This window comes from Apis cerana, linkage group LG2, assembly GCF_029169275.1.
Source record: "Apis cerana isolate GH-2021 linkage group LG2, AcerK_1.0, whole genome shotgun sequence".
Lineage (NCBI taxonomy): Eukaryota > Metazoa > Arthropoda > Insecta > Hymenoptera > Apidae > Apis > Apis cerana.
In genome coordinates, this window is record NC_083853.1 from 975,373 (window position 1) to 1,003,356 (window position 27,984).

At 21.4% G+C, this 27,984-nt stretch overlaps 1 protein-coding gene across 2 annotated transcripts; it reads left to right on the forward strand.

The window, feature by feature from the left end:
• Positions 1 to 27,922, forward strand: LOC107999571 (neurofibromin). Of its 2 annotated transcripts, none has more exons than XM_062072021.1 (25): positions 1 to 266; positions 2,830 to 3,160; positions 3,288 to 3,506; positions 3,706 to 4,390; positions 4,706 to 4,976; positions 5,079 to 5,456; positions 5,610 to 5,796; positions 7,009 to 7,050; positions 7,213 to 7,286; positions 7,534 to 8,402; positions 8,854 to 9,155; positions 9,256 to 9,817; positions 10,001 to 10,549; positions 10,668 to 10,862; positions 11,215 to 13,303; positions 13,653 to 13,793; positions 13,858 to 14,116; positions 14,185 to 14,300; positions 15,069 to 15,185; positions 18,278 to 18,364; positions 20,776 to 20,978; positions 22,247 to 22,433; positions 23,054 to 23,310; positions 23,475 to 23,642; positions 24,874 to 27,922. In XM_062072021.1, exons 1-24 carry the CDS (start codon positions 207 to 209, stop codon positions 23,557 to 23,559), a joined length of 8,265 nt encoding a protein of 2,754 aa, XP_061928005.1. In that variant the 5' UTR covers positions 1 to 206; the 3' UTR covers positions 23,560 to 23,642; positions 24,874 to 27,922. The 2 variants fall into 2 exon arrangements, with proteins under 2 accessions (XP_061928005.1, XP_061928006.1); XM_062072022.1 differs by having other exon boundaries at positions 81 to 266; positions 2,809 to 3,160.
• The last annotated feature ends 62 nt before the right edge of the window (positions 27,923 to 27,984 follow it).

The window sequence follows — 27,984 nt, forward strand, 5'->3', positions numbered from 1 at the left end:
TTGCGAGGATCTTCGTCTCAGACCCCACTATAATTCTTGGGTCTCTATTACGGCGCCCCTCCCCAACGGGAGAGAAAGAGCGAGTCGCTGCAGTGCTCTCTCGGCAGTCGACGTTCGTAAATGGCGACGTATCGATGTCGAATGCACGTAGCGAACTGATAAATCGTCGTACGTGATGACGGCTCGTCACTGAACCTCGGACGGCGATGGGCACACAAAAGCCGGAAGAATGGGCGAATTTGCTGATCACACGTTTCGAGGAACAGGTACATCTATGATTCGAACTACAAATCTGTTTAGTTTTCTTTTCTTGTCTTGTTCATCTTCCTTTTTCGTGGCCCGTCTCTCTCTTTCTTACCTATCCTCTTCCGGTGCTTTCTCTCATTCTTTCTTACTCTTTTTTTATTTACTTTTCATTGTGTTCTTTTTAATTCTTTATGTATTGTAACTTTTTATTCTCAGCTTCTTTTCTCTATTATATCTTCCTTCATTATTAATACATTGTTTTTCTTTCGTTTCTTAATTTCATGAATTGTATTAAAGAAATAGCAATTAACATTAGCAAAAATTATTTTGAATATTTAAAAACGATAATGATTAATTTAATTGTTCACAATTAATAAATATACTTTAAATTATCTAAATAATATACATAATAATATACTTGATTAGATATAACTTGATTTTATGTGATTAACATAATTATTATGTGATAATGATTATAAAGCAAGAAATTTAATTTTTTTGATAAATGAATATTCAATGATAAGTTAAAACGAGTAATATAAATAATATTATGAATAATAAATACAACAATTAGTTTTCAATGTTAAATTCTCAATATTCTATTTGATTACAGTTGTATCAATAGTATTTTTTTCTATTCTATATATATGAATCGAAATAGAATAATTAAATATTTTTACAAATTATTACAAATTTCAAAAATAAAAATTTTTTTTAAATAATTTAAAATTGTATTGTTTTTTTTTTATATTTTTCTGCTCTATATATGTTTTTTGTATTTGTATTATTTTCTATTTTGTTATGTGTTTATAATAATGTTGTTATGAAGAACTAATATTTAAATATTATTTAAAGATAATGTTTATATTTCAATAATATGTTAACATTTCAATAATATAATTGTATTTTACATTCTAAAATTTACTTCAAATGTAAAATAGATTTTGAATGACGCAACGATCATAAATCAATTTCATACATTAATGACATGTAAAATAGTATTTAGCATAGAAATTTCAATTATTATTACACCTGTTATTAGAATTGTTATTATTGATTGATATCATTATTCTTTTGAATGCATCGTCATTCGTTTATTCGTTGATTCGTTCATTCATGGGAAGATGCTTTCTCGCGGTCTCCTCCCTCTACACGTCGTGGAGTCCACGGTTTGACCTTCGCCCCTTCTCCCTTTCCTGTCCACCCCAACAGATATTCAGTTAAGGTATATACAGGGTGTTCCAAAATCTAAGTATTACTTTAATATTGTTAAGAATATTTTACTATTAATTATATTAAAAATATTATATTAAAAATAGCGTAATAATTTATTCACTATTATGATAAATATAAAATTAATTTGTATTAATTTGCAAAACAATAAATTATTAAAAATATATTAATTACATAATTATTTAAATTTAATTTTTTTATTTTTTCGATTCTCGATAATTATTGAAATAATTGAAGATTTTATAAAAATTTAGTATATATTAATTTCACATATATATAAATATCTATTTTATTATTTCTAATAATATCTAAAAAAAATGATGTGTATAATTTATTATTCAAAAAAATAAAATATTTTGTGCAAAAAAAAAGTTATAAATTTTTGGGATACCCTATAGAGTTTAATTCCTCGTCCCGTAACCCCTCTGTACCTACACAACGTCGCTTCCGTCGTGTCACGGATACATGAATGAAAATTGCATTCACTTCGCGCACGCCTTATCGAAGAATTTGAATCTATGGTACATTTTAATATATTTACATGCAATCAAATGTTATTATATAAACTATACATATATATACATGCGCATAATTTTCAAATTTTATAAATTTTAATTATGACATATATTATAACATTTCGATCGGTCACATACATGTATGTGTGTGTGTATATATTATAATAAATATTAAATTATAAAATATAAATATTAAATATTAAATTTATAATAAATATTAATATACTCATATTTAGACAATTATTTTTTGATTATTCAACATGCTTCAATTTTTTGGTTTTGCGACTAAAATATTTGTATTTATATAATTAGAAATAACAAAAGAATAATAAAAATGTTAATAATTATGTTATAATTAAAATAAAACACGAAAAAATATTTTTTTCAAATATTTAAATATTTTTTCATATATTAATATTTTTTAAATTGTATATATAAAATTTAATATAATTCATTATAAAAATATTTCATATTTTATATAAGTATAAATATATTTACTATAAAATTCAATAAATGCGAAAAATATATAGAAAAATTAACTTAATATGTAATATGTAATGTACTTAATATTTTATATATTGAATATTTATAAATACTATTAAATTTATTGAATTTCATCATATATTTTTTATTCTGAATTAATAATTTATATAAATTTATTATATTTCTTACATATATAATGGAATTATATATTTAATATTAATATTTTTATTATAATATTAATATTAATTATATAATGAAATTAACATTATATTATATTAATTTTATAATGAAATTTTAAAAATAATATTCATATATTTTTAATTAAATTTAGGTTTAATTAAATTTTTTGTAGTTGCCGTGTCACTTAAGTGGCTCTCAAACCACTCATTCTCATATGAACGAAGAGAGAAACAAAAAATGTTTAATACAAATTTCTCGATACCGTTTCTCTCTTGTGATATCCAGTCTCACTAAAATCCTTCAAAATGTTAATGAAATGGTGCCATGTATTGGAGGTCAACGAATATTTCATAGTACAGATCAAGATCGGCATTGTTATGAATCTATAATTATTATTTTAGACACTTTAGAAAAATGTCTTGCAAATCAACCAAAAGATACAGCTAAATTTGATGAGGCTATGAATATAAAGTTTTTGCTTAAAGAGATATGTCAGTTTATAGGTAATAATATTTTAGTATATAGTATACATACATATATATATATATACATACATACATATATTATAATTTATTAATTTTATATTAAATAAGATTTAGAAATATAAACATAACATAATATTATTTTTAGATGTACCAAATGATAGTTCACAAAATGCTCATTTAAAAAATTTGGCAAGCAAAGTTCTGTTTGCACTAAGTTTAAATTTTTTTAATGCTGTGTTTAACAGAATATCATCTAGACTTCAAGAATTAGCAAAATGTGGAGATGAAAATGTTGATTATAGTGATATTGAATTAATTCAGCATATTAATGTTGATGTGTGTAAATTAATAAAACTTTTAAATGGTAATTTTTTATGTTATAAATATTTAAATATTATATATATATATATTCATTTGCATATATAAAAATAAAATAAAAGAATATAATATAATTAGATTATATAAAATATACAAATATATTATAATATAGATATTTGATATTCCTATATTTGATAATAATAATTAATTTTATTGTTAATATATATATATATATATTATTACAGAAACAATACAAAAATTTAAACAACTTAAAAAATCAGCCCATATCGTTCTTATGAATTCTTTGGAGAAAGCAATTTGGAATTGGATGGATACTTATTCACATGAATTTACTGATCTTCAGAAAAATCCTAATGAAGATCTTGGAAAAGCATGTGAAGAACTATTTGATATTCTTGATACATTTGCAGACAATAAAAAGGGAAGAGCTGCAGCTGTTTGGCCTTTACAAATTATGCTTTTGATACTTTCACCAAAAGTTTTGGAAGAAATAGTTAATGATTTTAGTACTCTCTGTTCACCAAGACATTCAAAGAAAAAGCAATTTATTGACAGTGTTAAAAAAGGCCTAGGAATGCATGGTAGTTCTAGTAGGCAGCTAGTGGAAGCTGCAGCAGTTACTTGCATTAAACTTTGTAAAGCATCAACTTACATCAACAATCTGGATTCAGATAATGTTATCTTTATACTTGTTCGACATGTTATGAATGATTTAATGGCACTACTTTTTAATCCAGGAAAAGTATTTTCTCGTGGTCAAAGCTTCGTTGCCCAAGACATCGACCTAATGATAGACTGTTTTGTTAGCTTCTTTCGCATTAAGCCTCATAACAACGAAGTACTTAAAGTCTGCTTGAATCTGAATTATCCATCGACATACCAGTTTGTCTTGGTTAGCTCATTATACAAGTAAGAAAAAAATTGACTTTATACAATTATATTATAATTAAATATATTTATAATTATATTTTTTTTTAATATAATATTATATATTATTTTTTAAAATTTGAAAATATATTTCATGAAGTATAATTAAAAGAATAAATTATAATTTATTTGTTAAATTATAATTTATTTATTAAAAAATTTAAATATAGCATAAATTTAATAAATATTGTATGATAGTAAATGTTTATATTCTAAGAAATATTATTTTAAAAAAAAATGTTAATTTTTTTATAATGTTAAATGAAATATATAATTTTAATAAATTTTTTATTTTAGAATTGTAACACAGCCAAGACTGCCATGGTGGCCTCGAATAGATCTTCTGTATTCTCGTAGTGCAGAACTTAGAAATATGTTTACTGATATTTTAAATAAAGTCACTCAGAGTTGCATATCACATACACCATTGCGAATGATTCAAAGCTTAACACTTAAAGGTAAAGAACAAAATAAATACAGAGATCGCGGAGAAGAAGTATCAAGTTATAGAAATTTACTTTTATGGATGGTAAAACTTATTCATGCTGATCCTATGTTGTTATTGAGTGTAAGTATAATTTATTTTAATTTTAATTTGCGAAATAATTATATTTATATTAACATATTTATTTTATAAATAAATAACTTTCATAAATAACTTATTTTACAGAATCAAGGAAAAGCTGGTCATGAAATTCAAAGTTCCACTTTAGAACTAATTAATGGTTTAGTTTCTTTAGTTCATCAACCAACAATGTCAGACATTGCTCATGAAGCAATGGAAGCATTATTAGTGTTACATCATCCAGATAAAATAAAAGCATGGAATCCAGAAGCACCAATTAATACTTTTTGGGATGTTAGTTCACAAGTTCTGTTCTCAATTTCCCAAAAATTGATTCAACATCAAATTGTTAATTATACTTGTATATTAAAATGGCTTAGAGAAATATTGATTTGTAGAAATGCTTTTCTTGCACAAAATAAAGATTATGCTAATGTGGGTAGCCAAATTGCTGTTTGTAAACAAGCACATATTAAACTTGAGGTATGTTTAGATATATAATATTTCATGAAAATAAAAATATTGTATTTAATCTGTTTTATATCTGTTTACAAAGAGATTAATAAATTTAAATTAATTTATTTATATAATTAAATATAATTAAATATATATAGGCTTATTATATTTATTTTTAAGGTTGTATTTTTCATGTATTTATGGAGTATTAATATGGAAGCAGTTTTAGTTTCAATGTCTTGTTTTGCATTACTTTGTGAAGAAGCAGAAATTCGTTGTGGTAGTGATGAAGTAGCAGTAACTTGTTTACTTCCAAACTATCATTTATATCTTGAATTGGCACAAGCTTCTACTGTGTTAATCACTGGTAAGTGTAAATGTTTCAGGTATTATTCCAATTTATTCTGCATATAAAATAATTGTAATTTCCAGAATAGAAATAAAAGTAGAAATTCGAATCGAAAAATTATTAAAACTTAAATTTTATTTTATTTTAATATACTATAGGATGTTTTAGTTTTTTTTCGCAAAATTTTATCGATATATTTTACCAATAAAAATAAAAAGAAATATTAAATATAAACATAGATTTTATGAATGTTTTAATAAAAACTATTAAATCTAAATCTAAGAAATATTAAATCTACGTAATGATAATAAATTTATCTAATTCGAAATTGAAATATATTGCCAATATCTATTTGATGTGTTTATATAAACATATTTCTTTGTTGATTGTTACAGAGAATTATAATGTGATTTATATTGAAATTCTAAACTAACAATCTAATCTCTGTATAATTTAAACAAGAAATCATACTATTTGTATCATTTCGTATTTTATTGTATATTAATTTTTTAATAAAACATGTATATAACACATATTTTTATATGATATATTTTTATGTAGTATATATTTTTTTCATTTTTACTTATAAAATATGCGAATATTTTGCGAAAAAATCTAGGATATTCTGCATATTATACAGAATGACTATATACTATATATGAATATTTTATATAATGACACTCATGATCATGATAAAAGTAATCATATATTTATAAATTCATCTAATATATCTGTAATTAAAAAAAATTTTATTTATTTATTTGTGTGCTCTTAAAATTAAATTTTATTAAAAAAAAAGTATAAGCTAAAATAATAAAAAAATCATATGAAATTTATGAGTCACAATTTTCATAGTATAATATATAATATATCATATATTATATTGGAATATGTAAAATGTGTATATATTTTTTTTAATTTTGTTTATATTTTTTTTATTTATTTATAATTAAATATATTTTACATAATGTTACAAACTTAATAAAAAAACTTAATAAAAAAAAGGAAAAAGGAGATTGTTAAATTTATTATATTAAACATTTTTAAGTAGAAAGAATTAAAGTAACATTATTTTTTTTATTCAATTAATTTCGAGTCGGATATCTACTAACAATGATTTTACTTGAATTCAAACATTCATTCATGAATTTTTGAATTCACTTTGTATTTTGATTAGTATAACCCTTATATGGCTGCAGTAGAGTATTAAAGACCTTGTTACCATAACAGCCAGCGGGGAAAGTAAGCTATGCTATCACGATCATAATTATGGTAAGTGTTATTTAAACTTTTGTGTATAACTTAATTCAATTTTTTTTATTATTATTTTTATTTTAATTGTAATATACACTATATAATTATTTTATGATTAATAATACATTTTATGATAACAATTTAATAGTAATATATTTCATGATTATTCTATTTTTTTAGGACGTGCTGCTTTGCAAAACAGAATTATGGCCTTATTGAGGAAAATAGAACACTGCGTAAATGGTGTACAGCCTGTATGTATATATGTGTAATTTAAATTTTATTTTTAAATAATATATGTAATATAATATAAATATAATATATATATAATATATAATATAAATAATATAAATAAAAAATAATTATTTTATAAATGAATTAGAAATTTTTTTATAATTTTATATTTAGAAATGTTAGTATATTTTACTTAAACTTATTTAAACTTTTTAATCTAATGTTTAATAAGATAAAATAATATATGATTCTTTTTTCTTTTTTTAGGCCTGGGAAGAAACGTTTAGAAATTGGGAAGTAACTTCACGGCAGTTAGTGAATTATCCTAAATCTAAAACAGAAGATAGTCAAATGGAATTTCATCGAAGTACAGGAAAGCGAAGAGCATCACATCAAAATTCTGAACATGAATTAGAAGAACAAATTAATGAATGGGCTAATATGACGGGGTTTCTTTGCGCTTTAGGTGGAGTATGTTTACAGAAACGATCTCCAAATAGACCATTATCAGGAATAGCTCCAAATCCAGAACTAAAAAGAAGTTCAAAACAACAAGAACCTACATCTTGTTTATCAAATCCAAGCCAAGAAGCACAATATTGTACCCAGTTTATTTATAATTTATTACGTTTATTGATTTGTAATAATGAAAAATTTGGAAATCAGATTCAGAAACATGTTAAAGAATTAGTTGGCCATGAAATGAGTCCTGCATTGTACCCAATACTATTTGATCAAATTAAAAGCATAGTCGAAAAATTTTTTAACCAACAAGGACAAGTTATAGTATTGGATATTAATACTCAATTTATTGAACATATAATATTCATAATGAAAAATATTTTAGATTCTAAAACAGATCAACCATCTGAATATCTTGGAATGACTAGTATAGAAGGAATGATGTTAGCAATTGTCAGATATGTTAGACATTTGGATATGACTGTACATTCTATTCATATTAAAACAGAATTATGTCAACTTGTTGAAGCAATGATGAAAAGACGAGATGATTTAGCATTTAGACAGGAAATGAAATTTAGAAATAAACTTGTTGAATATTTAACTGATTGGGTAATGGGAGCTACTCATCAAATTACTCCATCTGCTAGTGGAGATTTAACTGTTTATACACGGTAACTAATTTTTTATAAGGTATATTTACATAAAATAATTTTTTTTCATTAATAATATATAATAATAATAATTATTAAAACGTGCATTATTAAGCATGTATTATTACATTATATGTAATTAAAATACATAATATATAATGAATTTTTTAAAATAGTTATTGATTCGTATTTATTTAAAAAAAAATATTGTAGTATATTAAAATTTTAAACTAATTAATATTAAACATATTAAATAATAAATATATTGCATTGGTTGATTAGATTTCTTAAAATATAAATATTATATAAAATATAAATATTATATTTGATCTATTAGATATACAAATGTTAAAAAAATAGAATATTTATAATAATTCATCTTATATTATTGATTAGTTTATATTTAATATATTATAATAATATTATATTATCATATAATTATATATATTTTAAATTTGATTTGATTTTTTAGAGATTTAGATCAAGCATGTATGGAAGCAGTTGGAGCATTATTACGTGGTCTGCCTCTTCAACCTGAAGAATCTGATCGTGGTGATTTAATGGAAGCAAAATCTCAATTGTTTCTAAAATATTTTACTCTTTTCATGAATTTATTAAATGATTGCAATGAAGTAACTGGCGAAGAAAAAGAAATTGTGTCTCAACAACCACGTTTAACCAGTGGCAAATTATCTACTTTACGCAATGCTACTATACAAGCAATGAGCAATCTTCTCAGTGCAAATATTGATAGTGGTTTAATGCATTCATTAAGTAAATAAAATTTATAATACTTTAATATTATATATAAATTAAATATTATGAATATCATACGAAATTTGTTAATTTTTTAATATAATTTGTATATTTATAGGTTTGGGTTATAATCCAGATTTACAAACACGAGCAGCATTTATGGAAGTTCTTACTAAAATTCTTCAACAAGGAACAGAATTCGATACATTAGCAGAAACAGTATTAGCTGATAGATTTGAACAATTAGTTCAACTTGTTACAATGATTAGTGATAAAGGAGAATTACCTATTGCAATGGCTTTAGCTAATGTAGTGACAACAAATCAAATGGATGAATTAGCACGAGTTTTTGTGACATTATTTGATGCAAAACATTTATTATCTTCTCTTTTATGGAATATGTTTTATCGTGAGGTTGAAGTTTCTGATTGTATGCAAACATTATTTCGAGGAAATAGTCTTGGAAGCAAAATTATGGCATTTTGTTTTAAAATTTATGGTGCTAGTTATTTACAAAATTTATTAGAACCTTTAATTATGCCACTATTAGATGATCCTACTACTGGTTTTGAAGTTGATAGTGCTAGGATAGATATTCATGAAGATATAGAACAAAATGGTCGTAATTTGATTGCATTAACTGAAAAAGTGTTTAATGCTATAGTATCCTCAGCTGACCGGTAAGTTATAAAGAATAATTTAATAAATTAATATCAATATTTGTTCAAACTAAATTTATAGATGTTATAGCTATTATAGATATATAGATACAATGATTATTATTATTATTATTATATTAAAATAAAGTTTTAATATATTCTATGTTTTTATCAATTTCTCGAAATTTAATTATATTTTTCCAGATTTCCACCGCAATTACGATCTATGTGTCATTGTTTATATCAAGTACTAAGTAAAAGATTTCCACAATGTCCACAAAATAATATTGGAGCCGTTGGAACTGTAATATTTTTGCGATTTATTAATCCAGCTATTGTATCCCCTCAAGAAATGGGCATTGTAAATAAACCTGTACCTCCGCATATTAAAAGGGGTCTTATGTTAATGTCTAAAATTTTGCAAAATATTGCCAATCACGTAGAATTTAGTAAAGAACAACATATGTTATCATTTAATGATTTTTTACGTGCACATTTCGAGATTGGAAGAAGATTTTTCATACAAATAGCATCAGATTGCGAAACGGTCGATCAAACTAGTCATCCAATGTCATTTGTATCAGATGCCAATGTTTTAGCATTACATAGATTACTTTGGAATCATCAAGAACGAATTGGCGATTATCTTAGTAGCAGTCGGGACCATAAAGCAGTAGGTAGAAGACCTTTTGATAAAATGGCTACATTATTGGCTTATCTTGGTCCTCCAGAACATAAACCAATTGATTCACAGTTAGTATCAATATTTTCTTTATTACACAAATCATTATTTATTATATAATATTATATTATTATATATAGTATTTATTATATAATATATTTTTATGTATAAATATATTTATTTTGATAGCTTAATGTTTTCTTCATCTTATGCTCGATGGTCAAATATTGATATGTCTTCAACTAATTTTGAAGAAATTATGATGAAACACAATATGCATGAAAACGAAGAATTTAAGAGTATCAAGAATTTAAATATTTTTTATCAAGCAGGAACCAGTAAACAAGGATATCCAGTATTTTATTATATTGCTAGACGTTACAAGTATGTATTTTATTAATTTATTACAAATTTCTTTCTTTTTTTATATTACATATTTAAAATACATTATTATAAAATTTAAAATATAATATTAACATTGACTTAAAAATAAAGTATTTAAATAATAATTAATTCTTATTAGAGACATTTAAAATAATCATTTAAATAATCATTTAAATTTAAATAAATAATTAATTTTTAATAATTAATTATTACATAAATAATTTTTTTACATATATTTTTATATAAAAAATATAATAAAAAAGTAACAAAAATAATTTATTATTTACAATTTTTTTTTATTCACAATTAGCTTTATTTTAGTAATATAATTTTGATTATGTCTTTTTTATAGAATTGGTGATACGAATGGTGATTTGTTAATATACCACGTTCTTCTTACTCTAAAACCATTTTGTCATTCTCCGTTTGAATTGGTTATTGATTTTACTCATACATGTTCAGACAATCGATTTAGAACTGAATTTTTACAGAAATGGTTTTATGTATTGCCTAAAGTTGCATATGAAAATATTCATGCTGCATATATTTATAATTGTAATGGTTGGGTGAGAGAATATACAAAGTTTCACGATAGAATCTTGGCACCATTAAAAGGTAATAGAAAAGTAATTTTTGTCGATGGACCGAGTCGTTTAAATGATGTAATTGATATTGATCAACAAAAATTGCCTGGAGCTACATTATCTCTTGATGAAGATTTAAAAGTTTTTAACAGCGTTTTAAAACTTTCTCATAAAGACACTAAGGTATCCGTAAAAGTTGGACCAACTGCGATACAAATTACCTCGGCGGAGAAATGCAAAGTATTATCGCATTCCGTTCTTTTAAATGATGTTTATTATGCATCTGAAATAGAAGAAGTTTGTTTAGTAGATGACAATCAATTTACATTGACTATTTCAAATGAAACTGGCCCATTATCTTTTATTCATCAAGACTGTGATAGTATTGTACAGGCTATAATTCATATAAGAAATCGATGGGAATTATCTCAGCCGGAATCTGTATCTATTCATCCAAAAATAAGACCTAAAGATGTACCTGGAACATTATTAAATATGGCGTTATTAAATCTTGGTAGTTCAGATCCAAATTTACGAACAGCAGCATACAATCAGTTATGTGCTTTAACTGCAACTTTCGATTTAAAAATTGAAGGACAACTTTTAGAAACATCTGGACTTTGTATACCATCAAATAATACTATATTTATTAAACATTTAAGTGAAACTTTGGCTGCAAATGATCCACATCTTACATTGGAGTTTTTAGAGGAATGTATACAAGGTTTCAGATTGTCAAGTATCGAATTAAAACATCTTTGTTTAGAGTATATGACTCCATGGTTAAATAATCTTGTGCGATTTTATAAACCGAATGACGAAGGAGGAAAACGTCAAAAACAAGTTACAAAAATTTTAGAAAAATTAATAACATTAACTATTGAAGAGGTGGAAATGTATCCAAGTATACAAGCTAAAATATGGAGTACAATTGGAAGATTACCTGATTTAATAGATACAGTTTTGGATAATTTCATTCAACGTAGTGTTACTTTTGGACTTGGTTCTCCTACTGTTGAAATAATGGCCGATACTGCTGTAGCGTTGGCTTCTGGAAATGTTCAATTAGTGGCGAAAAAAGTAATAGGAAGACTTTGTCGAGTTGTAGATAAAACTTGTACTTCTCCAACGCCATTATTAGAACAACATACAAGATGGGATGATATTGCTATTTTAGCAAGATATTTATTAATGTTATCTTTTAATAATTGTTTGGATGTAGGAAAACATCTACCATATTTATTTCATACAGTAACATTTTTAGTTTTTTCCGGAAGTCTAAGTATGCGCGCTTCTACTCATGGTTTGGTAATCAACAGTATTCATTCGCTGTGCACTTGTAGTTCTCCTTCCTTCTCAGAAGATACTCATCGAATATTACGAATGAGTTTGGATGAATTTTCTCTCCCGAAATTTTATTTACTTTTTGGGATTAGTAAAGTGAAATCTGCTGCGGGTACAGCATTTAAATCTAGTTATAGACATACAAATGAAAAATGGTTCAGCAATGAACGCAGCGTTACAGGAACACATGATAAAGAAAGACTTTCGTTAACTAGTTTAGAAATTATTACTGATGCTCTTCTTGAAATCATGGAAGCCTGTATGCGGGATATTCCACAATGTGATTGGTTAAAAACCTGGACTTCTCTAGCAAAAAATTTTGCTTTTTGTTTTAATCCCGCTCTTCAACCTAGAGCTTTAATTGTTTTTGGATGTATTAGTAAAAGCATAACTGATCAAGATATGAAACAATTATTAAGGATACTAGTAAAAGCTCTTGAAAGTTTTAATGATATTACTTTGCTGGAAGCAATCATTATGTGCCTCACTCGATTACAACCATTGCTTAGACCTGTAAGTTATATTTCATTCATTAATACATTATAAAAATTATACTATAATTCTATATTAATGTATATTAACAATATGCATTTTTAAAGTTAAATCTTTTTTATTTATTATCTAATTAATTTATTTGAACGATAAAATAACAATAATTATTAAATTTAATTATAATTATAAATTTAATTATAAATTTTATTAACGTGAAAGTTTATTATGTATTAAATAATTATATGTTATTTATTGAAATTTATATTACTATAAAGTTAATTATTAATTATTATTATTATAAATTATTATTATTATTATTATTATATATATAAATTTTAATTTAATTATTAATAATTTCAATGTTTTTAAGGAATCTCCTATACACCGATATTTATTTTGGGTTGCAACATCAATTCTTCAGTTAGACGAAGCATCTTTATATGCATGTGGTTTAGCACTTCTTGAGCAAAATTTGCATACTTTAGATTCTCAAGGAACTTTTGATGATAAGGTAAAAATTTATGAATTTTGTCAAATTTTCGTGAATTTTTGTTATAAACAAATTAATTTTTTAGACATTGGAATGTGTTATGATGTTAACACGTGAACCTCTAGAGTGGCATTTTAAACAATTGGATAATGCAGTAGGACTTTCTTTTAAATCTAATTTTCATTTTGCTTTGGTTGGTCATCTTCTAAAAGGATATAGACATCCTACACCTACTACTGTTACACGAACGGCTAGAGTATTAACTATGCTATTAGGGATTGTTGCTAAACCATTTAGAAGAGATAAATTTGAAGTTACACCAGATAGTGTGGCATATTTGTCTGGTAAGTTTATATTAATATTTAGATTTATTTGTGAATTTAAATTAATAATTATATTTGCATTTAATCAGCATTAGTATCTGTATCCGAGGAAGTACGAAGTCGATGCCATATTAGACATGCTGTTACTAAAAACTCAGAAGCTAGCAGTATAGATTGCCTTGATATTTTACTTCCACATAATCCAGTAAGTTATTTTTAAAAATATATATTTTTTAAATATTTGAATTGATATATATGTGTATATATATATATACTATTAATATTTATTATATTATATTATATTATATTATATATATTATAATATATTATAATTATTATATATATTATATATTATTTTATTTTTTTTATTTTTTTCTTCTTTTCACTGATTTTATTATAGAAATAATAATCTCTCACTTTGACTATAACCGAAAATTGAAAAAGATGACAGAGATAATTTGAATAAACTTTTATTAATTAACAGGATTATTATTAATCAATAAAATATATATTATAAATTTTTATAATATATTTTTATAATACAATTTTTTTATCATTCAAATTTTATTAAATTTATTGTAATTGTAATATATTTATTTTACTTTTAATTTTTGTTTTCTATGATATAAATATTTAACGTAATTTAAAAGAACATTAATGATTTAAAAAAAATGATTTTTCAAAAATATTTTTCTTTATTATATATAAATTCTTGAAAATTAAATAAAGTAACAAGTAACTTTAAAAAATTAACTTGAAGATATAAAAATTCATATATCAGAAAAATTATTATAATTAATTATGATGATTTATATTTAAAGAAAGACTTTCTTGTTTATTATTTTTATTCATTAAGATAAAATTTGTTTTATTAATTAAAAAGAACATTACAAAATTTAATAATATTTGAAAACAAATAATTTTAATAAATTAATAAAAAAATAAATATAACATAAAAAATATTACAATGCAGGATACATCCAGTGCAACATCTAGTAATCCTACTAATCGTCGACAAAAATCATGGGATCTTCTTGATCAATCTGCACTTACTCAAGCTAGACAACAAAAACAATATTCGACACATCAGGTATGTTTTATTTATGTAATTAAAAATAAATAAAATTAATTTATAACAATATCATTTATTTCATAAAATAGTATGTATTTAAAAATTCATATTTTATTTAAAATTTTCTTGATCATGAAAATAACATTTGAGAAAATTAAATTTACAATATAATATCTTTGTTGTTTTTATTCTAAATATTAGAATGCAAACAAATTGCTTTTTATTGAAAAAATTATTATTTGTCATATACTATCTTAAAACAAAAACAATTAAAAATTTTTAAGCCAATTATATTTTTTATAAGTGTGTAAATATGTGTGTAGTTTTTGATGTATTTATATATTTTTAATTGATTTTTTTTATTAGATTTTTGAATGGAATGTATTTTTGTTTATTTTTTTTATATTCACTTGCTAATATTATTTATGCATTATGAAATAATTTTTTATCTTACATTTTTATTTTTAATAAAATAAAATTTTTAATAAAAAATTATTAAAAATAATAAAATTATTTTATTAAAAATTTATATTAATTTTTTAATAAAAAAAAAATAATAAAAAATTATTTAATTCTAAGATATTTGAAAATTAAAATTATATATAAAAATTATATAAAATTATTAGATTGCGAATTTTTATGCAAATTTATATTTTTCATATTTTACATAAATGAAATAAATATACAGGATATTTTCCAGATTTTTTTCAAACTTCAACAATATATTTTATAGAAACAAAAAAAAACAAAAATATGAAATATATATAAATAATATAATGTAATACAAAATAAACACATATAAACAATGGATATTTTCATTTAGATCTATTTATTGATAAGGCTGATATATTATATAAATAAATAAATATAAATATATAAATATATATAAATATATATATATATATATATATATAAATTTATCATAAATTTAATTTTTTGCAGTTTTATCTAATTTATTTATATGCAATATTGAATCTTCGTAATTAATTCTTTCATTTACATGTATATATATCTACATTCCCGTTCATAAATAATAAGAAATTCCCATATTTGCTAATTTTAAATATATTATTTATCTTTTAATTATTAACTTTTGTGAATTTATTTTTTTTTAATATCATTATCTAAATATTTTTTTTCATATATTTTTCATAACGATTTTTTCTTCTATTTAATTGTAAATCACACAATCTTATAAAGTTTGAAAAAATTTGAAAATACTTATGATACTTTGATACTATATTATATTCATAGTATAGTATATATTATATTATATAAAATAATGAAATCTTAAAATTTATATAATGAATTATTTATTACTTTGATATATTTACAATATAATAGTGTAAATTATTCTATATACTTTTTTCAATAATGCACATTATTATTATTGTTGATATTCAAGGATTTAAAAGTAAATTTATATTAAAATTAATATTTTTTTACAAAAAATGATAAATCATAATATTCATTTGTCCGTATTTTAAAATATATTGCTAATTTAGTCTAATAATTTATAAATAGAATTGTATTTTTATATTCTAAATTTTCTTTTTTAGAATATTTGAATAAAAATCTAAAAATATAAGATAAACTGGTGAAAAAAATTAATCTTTCTTGACCAACCCATCATTCGAAATAATATGTATTAAATTAAATTAGCAATATAATTTGTTGAGTATTCATCTAAATTATAACTATTCATTTTAATAGATTGACAGATTAAATGTATATATAATACATGTTACATATAATTTTATAATATCAGAAGACATTAAAAAAATATATATACATATATATGTATATAAACTTTTTTAATTTTTTGGATTTTTTTATTACGCGAATCAATATTGCATATGAAAAAATTATATAAAAAATTAACTAAGTCTATTCCTGAATCGATATTAATTTTATATGGATAAATAAAATAAAAATATAGATACATATTTCTTCTTATAAGAATATGTATAAAAAAAATATCCATAAAAAGATGTGTAACATAGATTTGAAATAATTATATAAAAGAACATATTTTTATATACTTTATATGATATTATTATGATATTATTATGATATTATACATATACTGATTTTCTTTTTTGTAAATGTTTAATTATTATGTTTAATTACTAATTAATTACGTTTTCATTGCATGTTAAAGTAAATAAAATCTATAAAAAAAAGATATATAAATTCTTAATAAAGTATTTATGAGTTTTTTTATATTGCATATTTTATTTTTTATTATTAGTCTTATTTTTATCTATAAAATATATTGGCGAAACTTATACGAAAGAATATCTGGAATATCCTATATTGTTATTATATGAACTATTGTGATGAATTAATGATGATTACGTTAATGAATTATTAATCAAATGTGTAATAAATAAGCTTTTTTAATACAAGTTACAACTAATGCAATATTAAAATATGATATTAATTAATATAATATAATACTAATAAAATTAAATGTATTTATTAATGTAAAATGTATAATATATGTATTTATATATTTCAAATGCATTTTATAATATAGAATAATCTTCAAATTAATTTTTTATTTAATATAAAGATTTTTTTCAAAAAAAAATCTTGATTAAAAAAATTATTTTTATGCATTATAATATAAATAATAATAAATATGTAATAAAATTATCGATATTTCACATATTATTATTTGAAAATTTGAACAAATTTTAATTGTATAAAAATCCGTAATCTAATGATTATATTATTTAATATTAAAAATATATTAAGATAATATTTTGAAAAATCTTAAATTATCTTGCAAATAATTCCAAACAATAAGATTATTTATTTAGTTAATAAAGAAAAATTTATAATTTAAATTCAAGTTATTATTTTAAATTTTTATTTTTGTAGTAAATTTTGAAAGAACTGAATGCAACTTTTACATTAAGTAATATTCTTTATTTTTTTGTATTCTTGTATGAACCTCTGTTCACTCTCTCGATGTCTATACTCGCATCTGCCTATGTCTACCTTATCTCTGCCTGGATTGTGTAAAATGCAATACAACTTGTCACTTCTAAATATCATACTCCATCAATTTGTCCAAAAATGACGATATATACGTCATTAACAAGACTGGACGGATTTTATTTAAAACGCAGCGATCCTTTTCCGTTCCAACTGCAAAGGAAACAAAATCAAGTGAAGAACCTGAACCGAAGGTATTCTTTTATTTATTATAAAACTTATTACTTTAAACTTTTATATTTTAAATTATAAAATTTAAATATTTTTTTAATAAAATTTTTTTTTAAATCTAAATTTTTTTTATTAGAATAATTACATGGATATCTGATAGTGAAAGCAATTAATTATTTATATAAAAAATAGAAAATGATTTAGATGAAAATTATAATATATCAAGAATTGCATATTGGATTTATATTTATTTGATTTTGATAATTTTGAAATACTCGATAAAAATTACATTCAAATTTTTAAAAGAAATTTTGTTTTTTTTTCTTTTTTTTTCTTTATTTTTAAAATTTTTTTTAATTAGATATTGAAAAGATATTGAAATTTTTGATAAGAATGAAAAAATATATATTCTTTTTGATGGTAACAAAGAAAAAATTGGAAAATAAGACTATAATAAATACATCTTTCTCCAAACTGCATTCTGATGAACAATCAATTTTATGGATTTTTATATGAATTATTTTATATGATTACGCTATATGCATCCCCTTCAAAACACATAAACTTGCAGAATTTTCATTTAATTAGTTGCCATTTGTTCTTTATAATTTTTGTGAAGAGGTACATTTGCATTAATTCATTAGAAATTTATTTCAGTTTTTAAACATATCAATGTAAAAAATATAACACATGATTATATAAACATAAGAAATATATGACCATAAATATCATTATTAAACTTCGAAATTCTTATGTATGCTTCAGAACTTTTTTTAAAATTTGGTTTAAATTGAAATTAATTTACATATGGATACATATATGGATATATGGTAATAATATAAAATTATAAAAAAATTATTAAATATAAAATAGATTATATTTAATTAAGATTTATATTTAAAATTCAATATTCAACATTAGAAAAATACATTATTACTTTTTTTACAGTCTATTACATGATATTTATATTATAATTATTTATTTTAAAAATTAATTTTGAGATTTTATGTGTTTTTACAATTTTATTTTATTTACATTTAATAAAAATCGTATGATAAAATGGATTTTTTCGAAATGTAATTAAGAAGTGATTTGCGATTCGAAATGCAATTCGGATGAAAACTGCATTCACTATAACCATAGTTTAAAAAATGATGATATCTAAATCTTTACAATGATTCTACATATATAAATCTACAATAGACATTACATATATAATATATATATTTTTTTATAATAGTAAATTAATTAAGTTGATTTTTTAAAATTGTTTTTTAATATTTTTAATATTAGAACAAATATAAAAACATATATTTTACTTATTTAACATTCATATTTAATATAATTTTTAAATAATAAATTAAATATGCTTTTTCATGTTATAAAAATATTAATAGTTTCAAAAAAGAAAAAGAATAATCGATCTAAATTTAAAATTTTAGTTTCTAAAATGCTGAAATATTAATAAAAAATTTTCAATACTATCAGAAACATCATAACATCATAATTAATTCAATTTTTTATTAATATAAATATTAGATACATAGATCTATTGATTAAATTTTATTAAAAGTGATAAACGTAAAATTTTTGTTATTGTACAATACTATAAATTACAAAATTAATTATATTTTTTATAAAAGATGACTTTTTTATATTTTATTTAATAAAACAATATAATTTAAAATTTAATATACTAATAATATATTGTATGTCTCTCTTTGATATTATGCAACTTTTGATTGAAAATAAATTTTTGAATAATGAATTATACAAATAATTTAAAATAGAATTGAACAATATTATTTTATATTATATTATTAAAAATAATTCTTTATTTTAAAAGAAATTTAATTTTTATATATATCAATGTAAAAATAAAAAAGTAAAAATGTATAAACATAGTTTATAACGAACTATTTTAAGAATCCATTTTGCTGTGACGGATATTGTTCTTTGCACTAAAAATAATATGTAAGATATTAATATATTTGTGGAATATCTTTAGAATATCGATTTTAGAGATTTAAAACAGACACAAAATTGATATATAGAAATGTTAATTAAGATTTATTTTTTTAATTAAAAAGCAATTTAATTTTATAATAAATAAAGCGAAATGAAAAGAAAGTGATTTCAATTAGAAACAGAATTATCTTTCTACTTGTGTTTTTATTCTAACGTAAACTTCAATTGTTTATAACTTAATAAATAAATTTGAATTGACATTTTTGCATACCAATTTTTGATAATTGTTTTGATCTCTAGAATTAATATAATTTAAATGTAATCTATATATCAATATGTCAACAGCCTATATATACAAAATAAAATAAAATGAAATAAAAATAATATTAATATATTAATAATATATATTAATATTATTAACTATTAATATACTTATTTAATAATTATTATATAATGATTTATACAGAATCGAAGTGCCAGAGTAAGCGTGAGCAATGAAAACAATATATTACTGGACCCAGAAGTATTGACGGATTTTTCTATTCAAACTTTGGTTTTAACCGTTTTGGTGACTTTAGTTAAAAATTCAACAGATGAAAATGAACAACGGATTCTTTACGAATATCTTGCAGAAGCTTCGGTGGTCTTTCCAAAAGTTTTTCCTGTAATGTAAGTTTTCATTTTTTATATTTTTAATATATCATATATTGAAAGAATTAATATAGTTATTAACATTTTTAATAATTTCTCCCTCAATGTATTCATTTATCATATCAATTTAATCGATTACTTGTTTTAAAGTTTTCTCAATTTTTAAAACAAAATGAAATTATTGAAATAGAACAGAAAGAAATTATTAGTCAACCACTAATAATAATATAATATTTTAAAATGAGATTATTAAAATTAAAAAATTAATATAATAAATTTAATTTTTTTATAAATCATATCTTTTTTAAAGTGGTAATAAAAGTTAAATCATATTTTTTATATGTATAAACCTAATCATAATTTATACAAAATACAAAATATATTTATATATATGTATATGAACTATATGAAGTATATAGATGAACTAATGATATATATGTATATATAATGCGTGTGACATAATATATGACTATAATACATTAAAATATTAAACATAAGATAACAATATGATCATGAAGTTAAAATAATTCAAAGTAGCATAATCTTCAATCTTTTTATATGTATCTAATATACATATTTGTTGATAACAATATTACTTACTACTTACTACTTTATCAATGAAATTTCTTTAATAGAAATATTTATTAAAATATTTTATAAATTATTCATGTCTTTACTATAATATTTTTATATGTAGAATGATAATATAATACAATTATAGAATATAACATTGCATTTAAAAAAAAAACAATCTCACAAATGTAGCTTTTTGAATATTTATATTCATTTTTTTCTCCTAACATTTTTTATTATTTGCAATTGATAATTATATTTGATGATGATTGAATGATGATTTTTAAGAATTTGGATAAATAGCATTTTATAACCTTCCTTTATTTTGCAACAAATCTATACTATAAATAATATCATGCTATATTGTATTAATTTTTTTTAATACGCATCTATTTATGTAGTATTAATAACATATGTATTTTATAAAATTCATATTTTTATAAATGAAACTTTATATTCATTTTAAATCTACCTATATTAATTTTTATATTTATATATTAATTCTTATCATTTATCATAAATCATATCCTATCTAGTATATAAAATAAATATACAAAAAAGATTTCAAATATTAAAAATTGCCATTTTGCAGAAATTATTAAAATAATTTATTTATTTAAAATAATTTATAAATAAATCACTTATACATATACTTAGAGAATTTAATTTTGTGAAATTGTATATTATTTTGATTGAATTTCAATTTTTTACAGTCATAATTTACTTGATGCAAAAATCAATAACGTATTATCTTTCTGTCACGATCAATGTATATTGAATTCTGTACAAGCAATTATACAGAATATGATCGCATGTGAGGATACAAGTCAACAGCAATTACATTACTTACAAAGTTGTGGATTTGGTGGATTATGGAGATTCGCAGGTCCATACACAAATGTAAGAATACATTTCTAATTATTTAATACATATTTTCAATTTATATATATATATATATATATATATATATATATATATATATATATATATTACAATATATATAACAATATAATTAATAAAATTATAATATAAATTAATAAATATATATAGAAATAAATATTTTTTTAGAATTAGAATTAGAAGCAAATTAAATTAAAAACAAAATAAAAACATATACAACAAAATACAAAAATATCGATTAAAATTTATTTATTAAATTATAAGCAATTGAAATTTGCATTAGATATGTATATTATTATATATATATATATATATATATATATATATAAGTATGAATTAGATTTAGATAGTCTTATTTATCTTCATCATATTACTGTCTCGATCTTTCTTTATCTCACTTCATCTTACGCAAATTTAAAAAAAATTACTTATATACTTATATGTTACTTATAACTGAATAAATAAATTTGAATTTTTATATTTTTGTATTTATTTTGATAATGTTATTATTCTATAATTTTTATAGTTTTTAAATTTTTATTAAAAAAAAAATAATTTATTTAAATTTCTTTCAAAAATTTTTTGGTTTGAAAATTTATATTTGTACATATATGTTGTAGTCTAATTGCACAGCTGAAAGTGCTCAATTATTTGTTAATTGCCTGGAAGCTATGGTGGAAACGTGTTTACCGGTAGATGAACCTGAAATTTTAAGCACTGAAATCCCAAATGAAAAATTTAAACGATCCGATGGTCATTATTCAGATATTGCACAAAGAGGCAAATCTTCAACTCATGGAACTGATCGATCAAGTGCTCGCGTTTTTTCGGACAGAATGGATGAAGCTTCTCATAATGCTTCTTTCGTTCACAGAGAGTAAGTAACTGATAATTAATTGAAATATATTTTAAATATTAAAAATATGAAATAATACAATATAATTTTATTAATATATATTATTATTGATATATTAATTATAAATAATAAATATATTAATAATATATTAATAAATTAATATAAATTTAATAAAAAAATTTTAGTCGCAGTATAGAAAGCAAAGATGTTTCATTGGATTCAAGCCAAGGAGAAAATATTATTAATAATAGTAACAATTCATTACCTTAGCGATTAATATGTGAATCCAAAAAACAGTGCAGTAAACATGGACGAAAAGGACAAGTAGGTCGAAAATTACAAAGACAATTAAGGTATGTTATATATTTGCAAGTTGTAAAAGTTAGATTAATAATTAATAATAATTAATAAAATGATATAGAATTATATATTATTCATTGCTGAAAAGAAGTTTCATGGAATGCCATAAAGAAGTCTTTCGTTATAATTTCCATTTCCATTTTAGACACTTTGTTGACAATTCTAACTCCATATATTATTATAGTAATAGAAAAACTATGATTTAAATCGGATTAGTATATGTAACAAATATCATGCTAGAAACAAAAATATGAAAATGGTCTCTCACAACTATTTAATCAATCAGACCTGTATTTCTTCTGCGAGACTTTTTTTCAGCAGTGAATAGTAAATACTTTTAGAAATTAAATATTATTTTTTAATTTTAAAATTGTTAATTTTAGCATTTATTATGTGTATATTTTATTATTTTTGAAATTATTTATATAATTATAAAAATTAATTATAATGTAGATTATCGTGCTAAATATTAAAAATTTATAGAATTATTTATACATTCATACATATTTCATGATTATTACACAATGTATATATAATTTGCAAAATAAGAAAAAGAATAATTTTATTTTAATTTTATAATATTTTTCCATAAATCTATTATCTATTTTAAAAGAATTCTATTATATTTATTAATATTTATTAATATATTTTGTTTGATACTAAATTCCGTATTATTTAATACAATGAAATATTATTATTAAATTATATAGTAATATATATTTAAATTGAGAATTTTTATTAACAAAATATTAATTTTTTTAAAATAATTTTTCTATTTTAAATTAATTGCAATTCTTTATTGATATTTTTGTAGAAATTATTTATAATATGAAATTATTTAAGATACATTTTATATTTTCTTTTATTTAAATCAGATGTCCATAGATAATGCATTTTTGTTTTTCTTTGTGAATAATGTTCAATAATAATATTTTATTTTATTTATTTTGTGTATTAACTTTTGTATTACTTGTATATTATTTGTTATTTATTATTTAGCATATCATATAATTTTTTTATTTATAGTATTTGTTTGACTAAATTGAATTGTTTTAACAAAAACATGAATTCTTATAATTATAAATACATTCAAGATATAAATCTTATATGATAAATGTCAGAACTTTTTGGTCATATTTTTGAATAAAAAAGCATTTACTATAGTAAATATATTTTAAAAAATCATATATTTTTATAATTTTAAAATGTATATTTTCAATTTAGAAACGCAAATATTTTGGCTCCGTGTTATTGCTGCAACATGTCGAATCAGTTTAATCCAATGCCGTCCACTTCACGTTAATGTACCCACTGGAATGGAAACCAATAAGCGCAATCTGTTAGTAGATATATTTGGTTATTAGCAAAATATTTTGGTAATTTTATTCTATTTACGTTTAATACAACGATTAATTATAAATTTGTGATAGTATAGAAAAAAATAACAAAACGAGTCGATCTGTTTTTAATATATCAGAATTACTTTTATATAAACAACGATTTTTGCAAGTAGAATTGTTTAAACTTTTACACTGTTTTTGTAATTCATAGTTTTATGGCAATAATTGAATATTCATGGATATTTTTATTCCTTTGCAATCAAATATTTTTATATCATAGAAAAATCTGTTTCTATTTCTGAACAAATTTAATATAATCTCATGTTACTAGAATAAAATGATTATATAAATAGTTTATGAGGGAAATTTTATTAAATGAGTTTATTTTTTGCTAATATTTAGTGGAAGAAACAGTATTTTCCGACAAATACTATGTTCCACTTAAATTTATTTACGCCAAAAAAACAAAAAATGAGAATATTATCTTATGGTGCGATAAAAAAAAGCATTAATCGAACAGAAAAGAAATGTGTGATTAATAAAAATACATTATGGGCACCGATAAGTTAAATCCTCAATGAACAAGTTCCGTTGAAATGGCAATGAGTGTTCAAAATGCCTGTGTAAATAAATACAGAACTTTTCTACGTGCATAAAGATATATTATCTCAGAAGGAATGTATTTATAAAAATAACCACGAATGTTCCATGTTATCAGATAGTAAAAGGAAAATGCAATTTGAGACTAGAATAGAATTCTGGATCAGTGCAAAATCCTTCAAACAGTATATCATGAATGAAAAACTTGTATTCCTTTCTATATTTATTCTTTGAGTGTGATTGTATTTCGTTTGAGAAAACGGTATATGTACGTTTGCGTGATCGCGATCGCAAAAATCGTGTTTGTTTTGAATAGAATTTCGGGAGGGTCAGGAACTCACCTCTTGAATATTTTAATTGCAATCCCTTGCACTTGATCATTATTAATGAAACATACATATATTTTTATATTGTTAATGTTTAATAAATTTAAATAATGGCTTTAATTGAGAATTGTTTCCTATTAATATAATAAAAAAGAAAAGAAATGCTACTTACTTAAATTAATTGAAGATATGCAGATATTTAAAAAAATATATTGTAGATGTCGAAGAAAAAATTGCAAGGGATTGACAATACAAAGATGCTCTGGACCAGCATGCGACCGGTGCATTAAAGCTTCCTCTCGTCTCGGGAAGCTCGAGCAACCGAACGGTCATTTCTAGAGTTCTTAAAATGAAACACCAATGATTCTATTGTCTACCACTTATTAAAGTACAAAACGAGACCACACGTTATTTTTCCCCGAAGTGTATAAAGACACAGGGGGACACTTTATTAGTAATTAGTATAAAAAAAAAAATAAACAAAAAATACAAGCGATCGGTAACGATATAAGTGTCGATTTTTCTGTTCAATAACGATTACGAATAATTTAAAAATACATACATTTAATATATATATATATATATATATATATATATAATAGATGATCGCAGCAATAGAATATCTATATGAACTGGATAATTCGTTTGTACATAGTATATAAATATATTACACACAGATTGTTTTTCGTAAGTTATCAAAATAGCTAATGGAAAATTCTAAGAAATTTTTATTAAAATATACATTATATTTGAAAATAATTTTATTGATATTCAAAAAAAAGACAAATTGCATAAAGTTTTGTTTGCAATAAAAAACACGAATTTGAAAATGTATAAAAATTTTATTTTTAAAGAGCACAAATTTGAAAGTGCCGAATCTTCTCTTAGTAATTATAAAGCTTACGGAATACGGTATACAGGGTATTTCATACGGTATATTACATTCGGATAAATATAATTTGAATTAATAATTAGCTAAAAATTTATCATGTTTTCATATGATTATTGATTATTAATTTTTTAATAATTAGCAAATAAAAATATATTTATATAGTAAATTAATTAATATTTTCATAAATTATATAATTATAATACTGTCATCCTTTTTCATATTATTTGTTAAATAAAAATATTTCTAATTCATTATAAATTTGACCTGAATATAATCAAGATATTTTTTGTTAATTTGCTTTAATCATCTATCTTTATCTATATCTTAGAAAGTATATATTTTCAGAAATTGATATTAATATTTAATAATCTTTCTTGTGATTTTATACCAAAGATATATAATGTCATTTTAAATCAAAGCGCAATTGATTTTTATATTGTGATGGTATTAAACATAAACATATAAGATGAAACATTAACACTAAGAAAGCTTAATATTACAGTAGTTATATCTATTTCTTAAGCTTTTAATTAAAAATTGAAGTTCAATAGTCTACTGAAAACATATTAATGATTGATTTGTTTATTAAAAGTAAAAATCACATATTGTCTAAATATATCATATCTTATGAAATACTCTGTGCAAACATATAAATACACTATATAAATATTTGTATAGCACATGCACATTTTGGAAATTTATAATTTTATGAAAATGAAATTGTTTCAAAATTATATCGAATAAGAAAATATATGTTATTATTAGAAAAGATGTTCTATAGATTCGTATGTCTACGTCGAATGTTAATTTGAAATGTACAATCTTCTAAATGCTTGTACTTAGATATTTTAAGCGCGTCTCGAATTGAATTGCGCTATGAATAAAGCGTTGTTAATCTAGTTAAATGTTTAAGTGTTATATCTACTTCGTACAGTAATCGTAAATATAAAACAAAAGATTCCTTAAACAAGTAAAATAATTTTTAACGGTTTCGCATTACCAAGATTGGAATTATCGAATTCCTTTCAAGTTGAGCAAATAACAAATTAAGCGATGTTACAAAAATATAATTTACAACAGATTATAGACAAATATACTATCTTAATGTTTTCGAATGATTTTTTTTTCCTTCAATTTTACTTTACTCTCCTTTATTTTAATAAAATAAAAATTTTAT

Bases quoted from the DNA above. Each gene is read 5' to 3' on its own strand.
- LOC107999571 (XM_062072021.1), top strand. From the start codon at position 207: ATGGGCACACAAAAGCCGGAAGAATGGGCGAATTTGCTGATCACACGT. The intron at 9,818-10,000 runs GTAAGTTATAAA...ATATTTTTCCAG, and splicing joins ATAGTATCCTCAGCTGACCG to ATTTCCACCGCAATTACGAT. The intron at 13,794-13,857 runs GTAAAAATTTAT...TTAATTTTTTAG, and splicing joins AAGGAACTTTTGATGATAAG to ACATTGGAATGTGTTATGAT.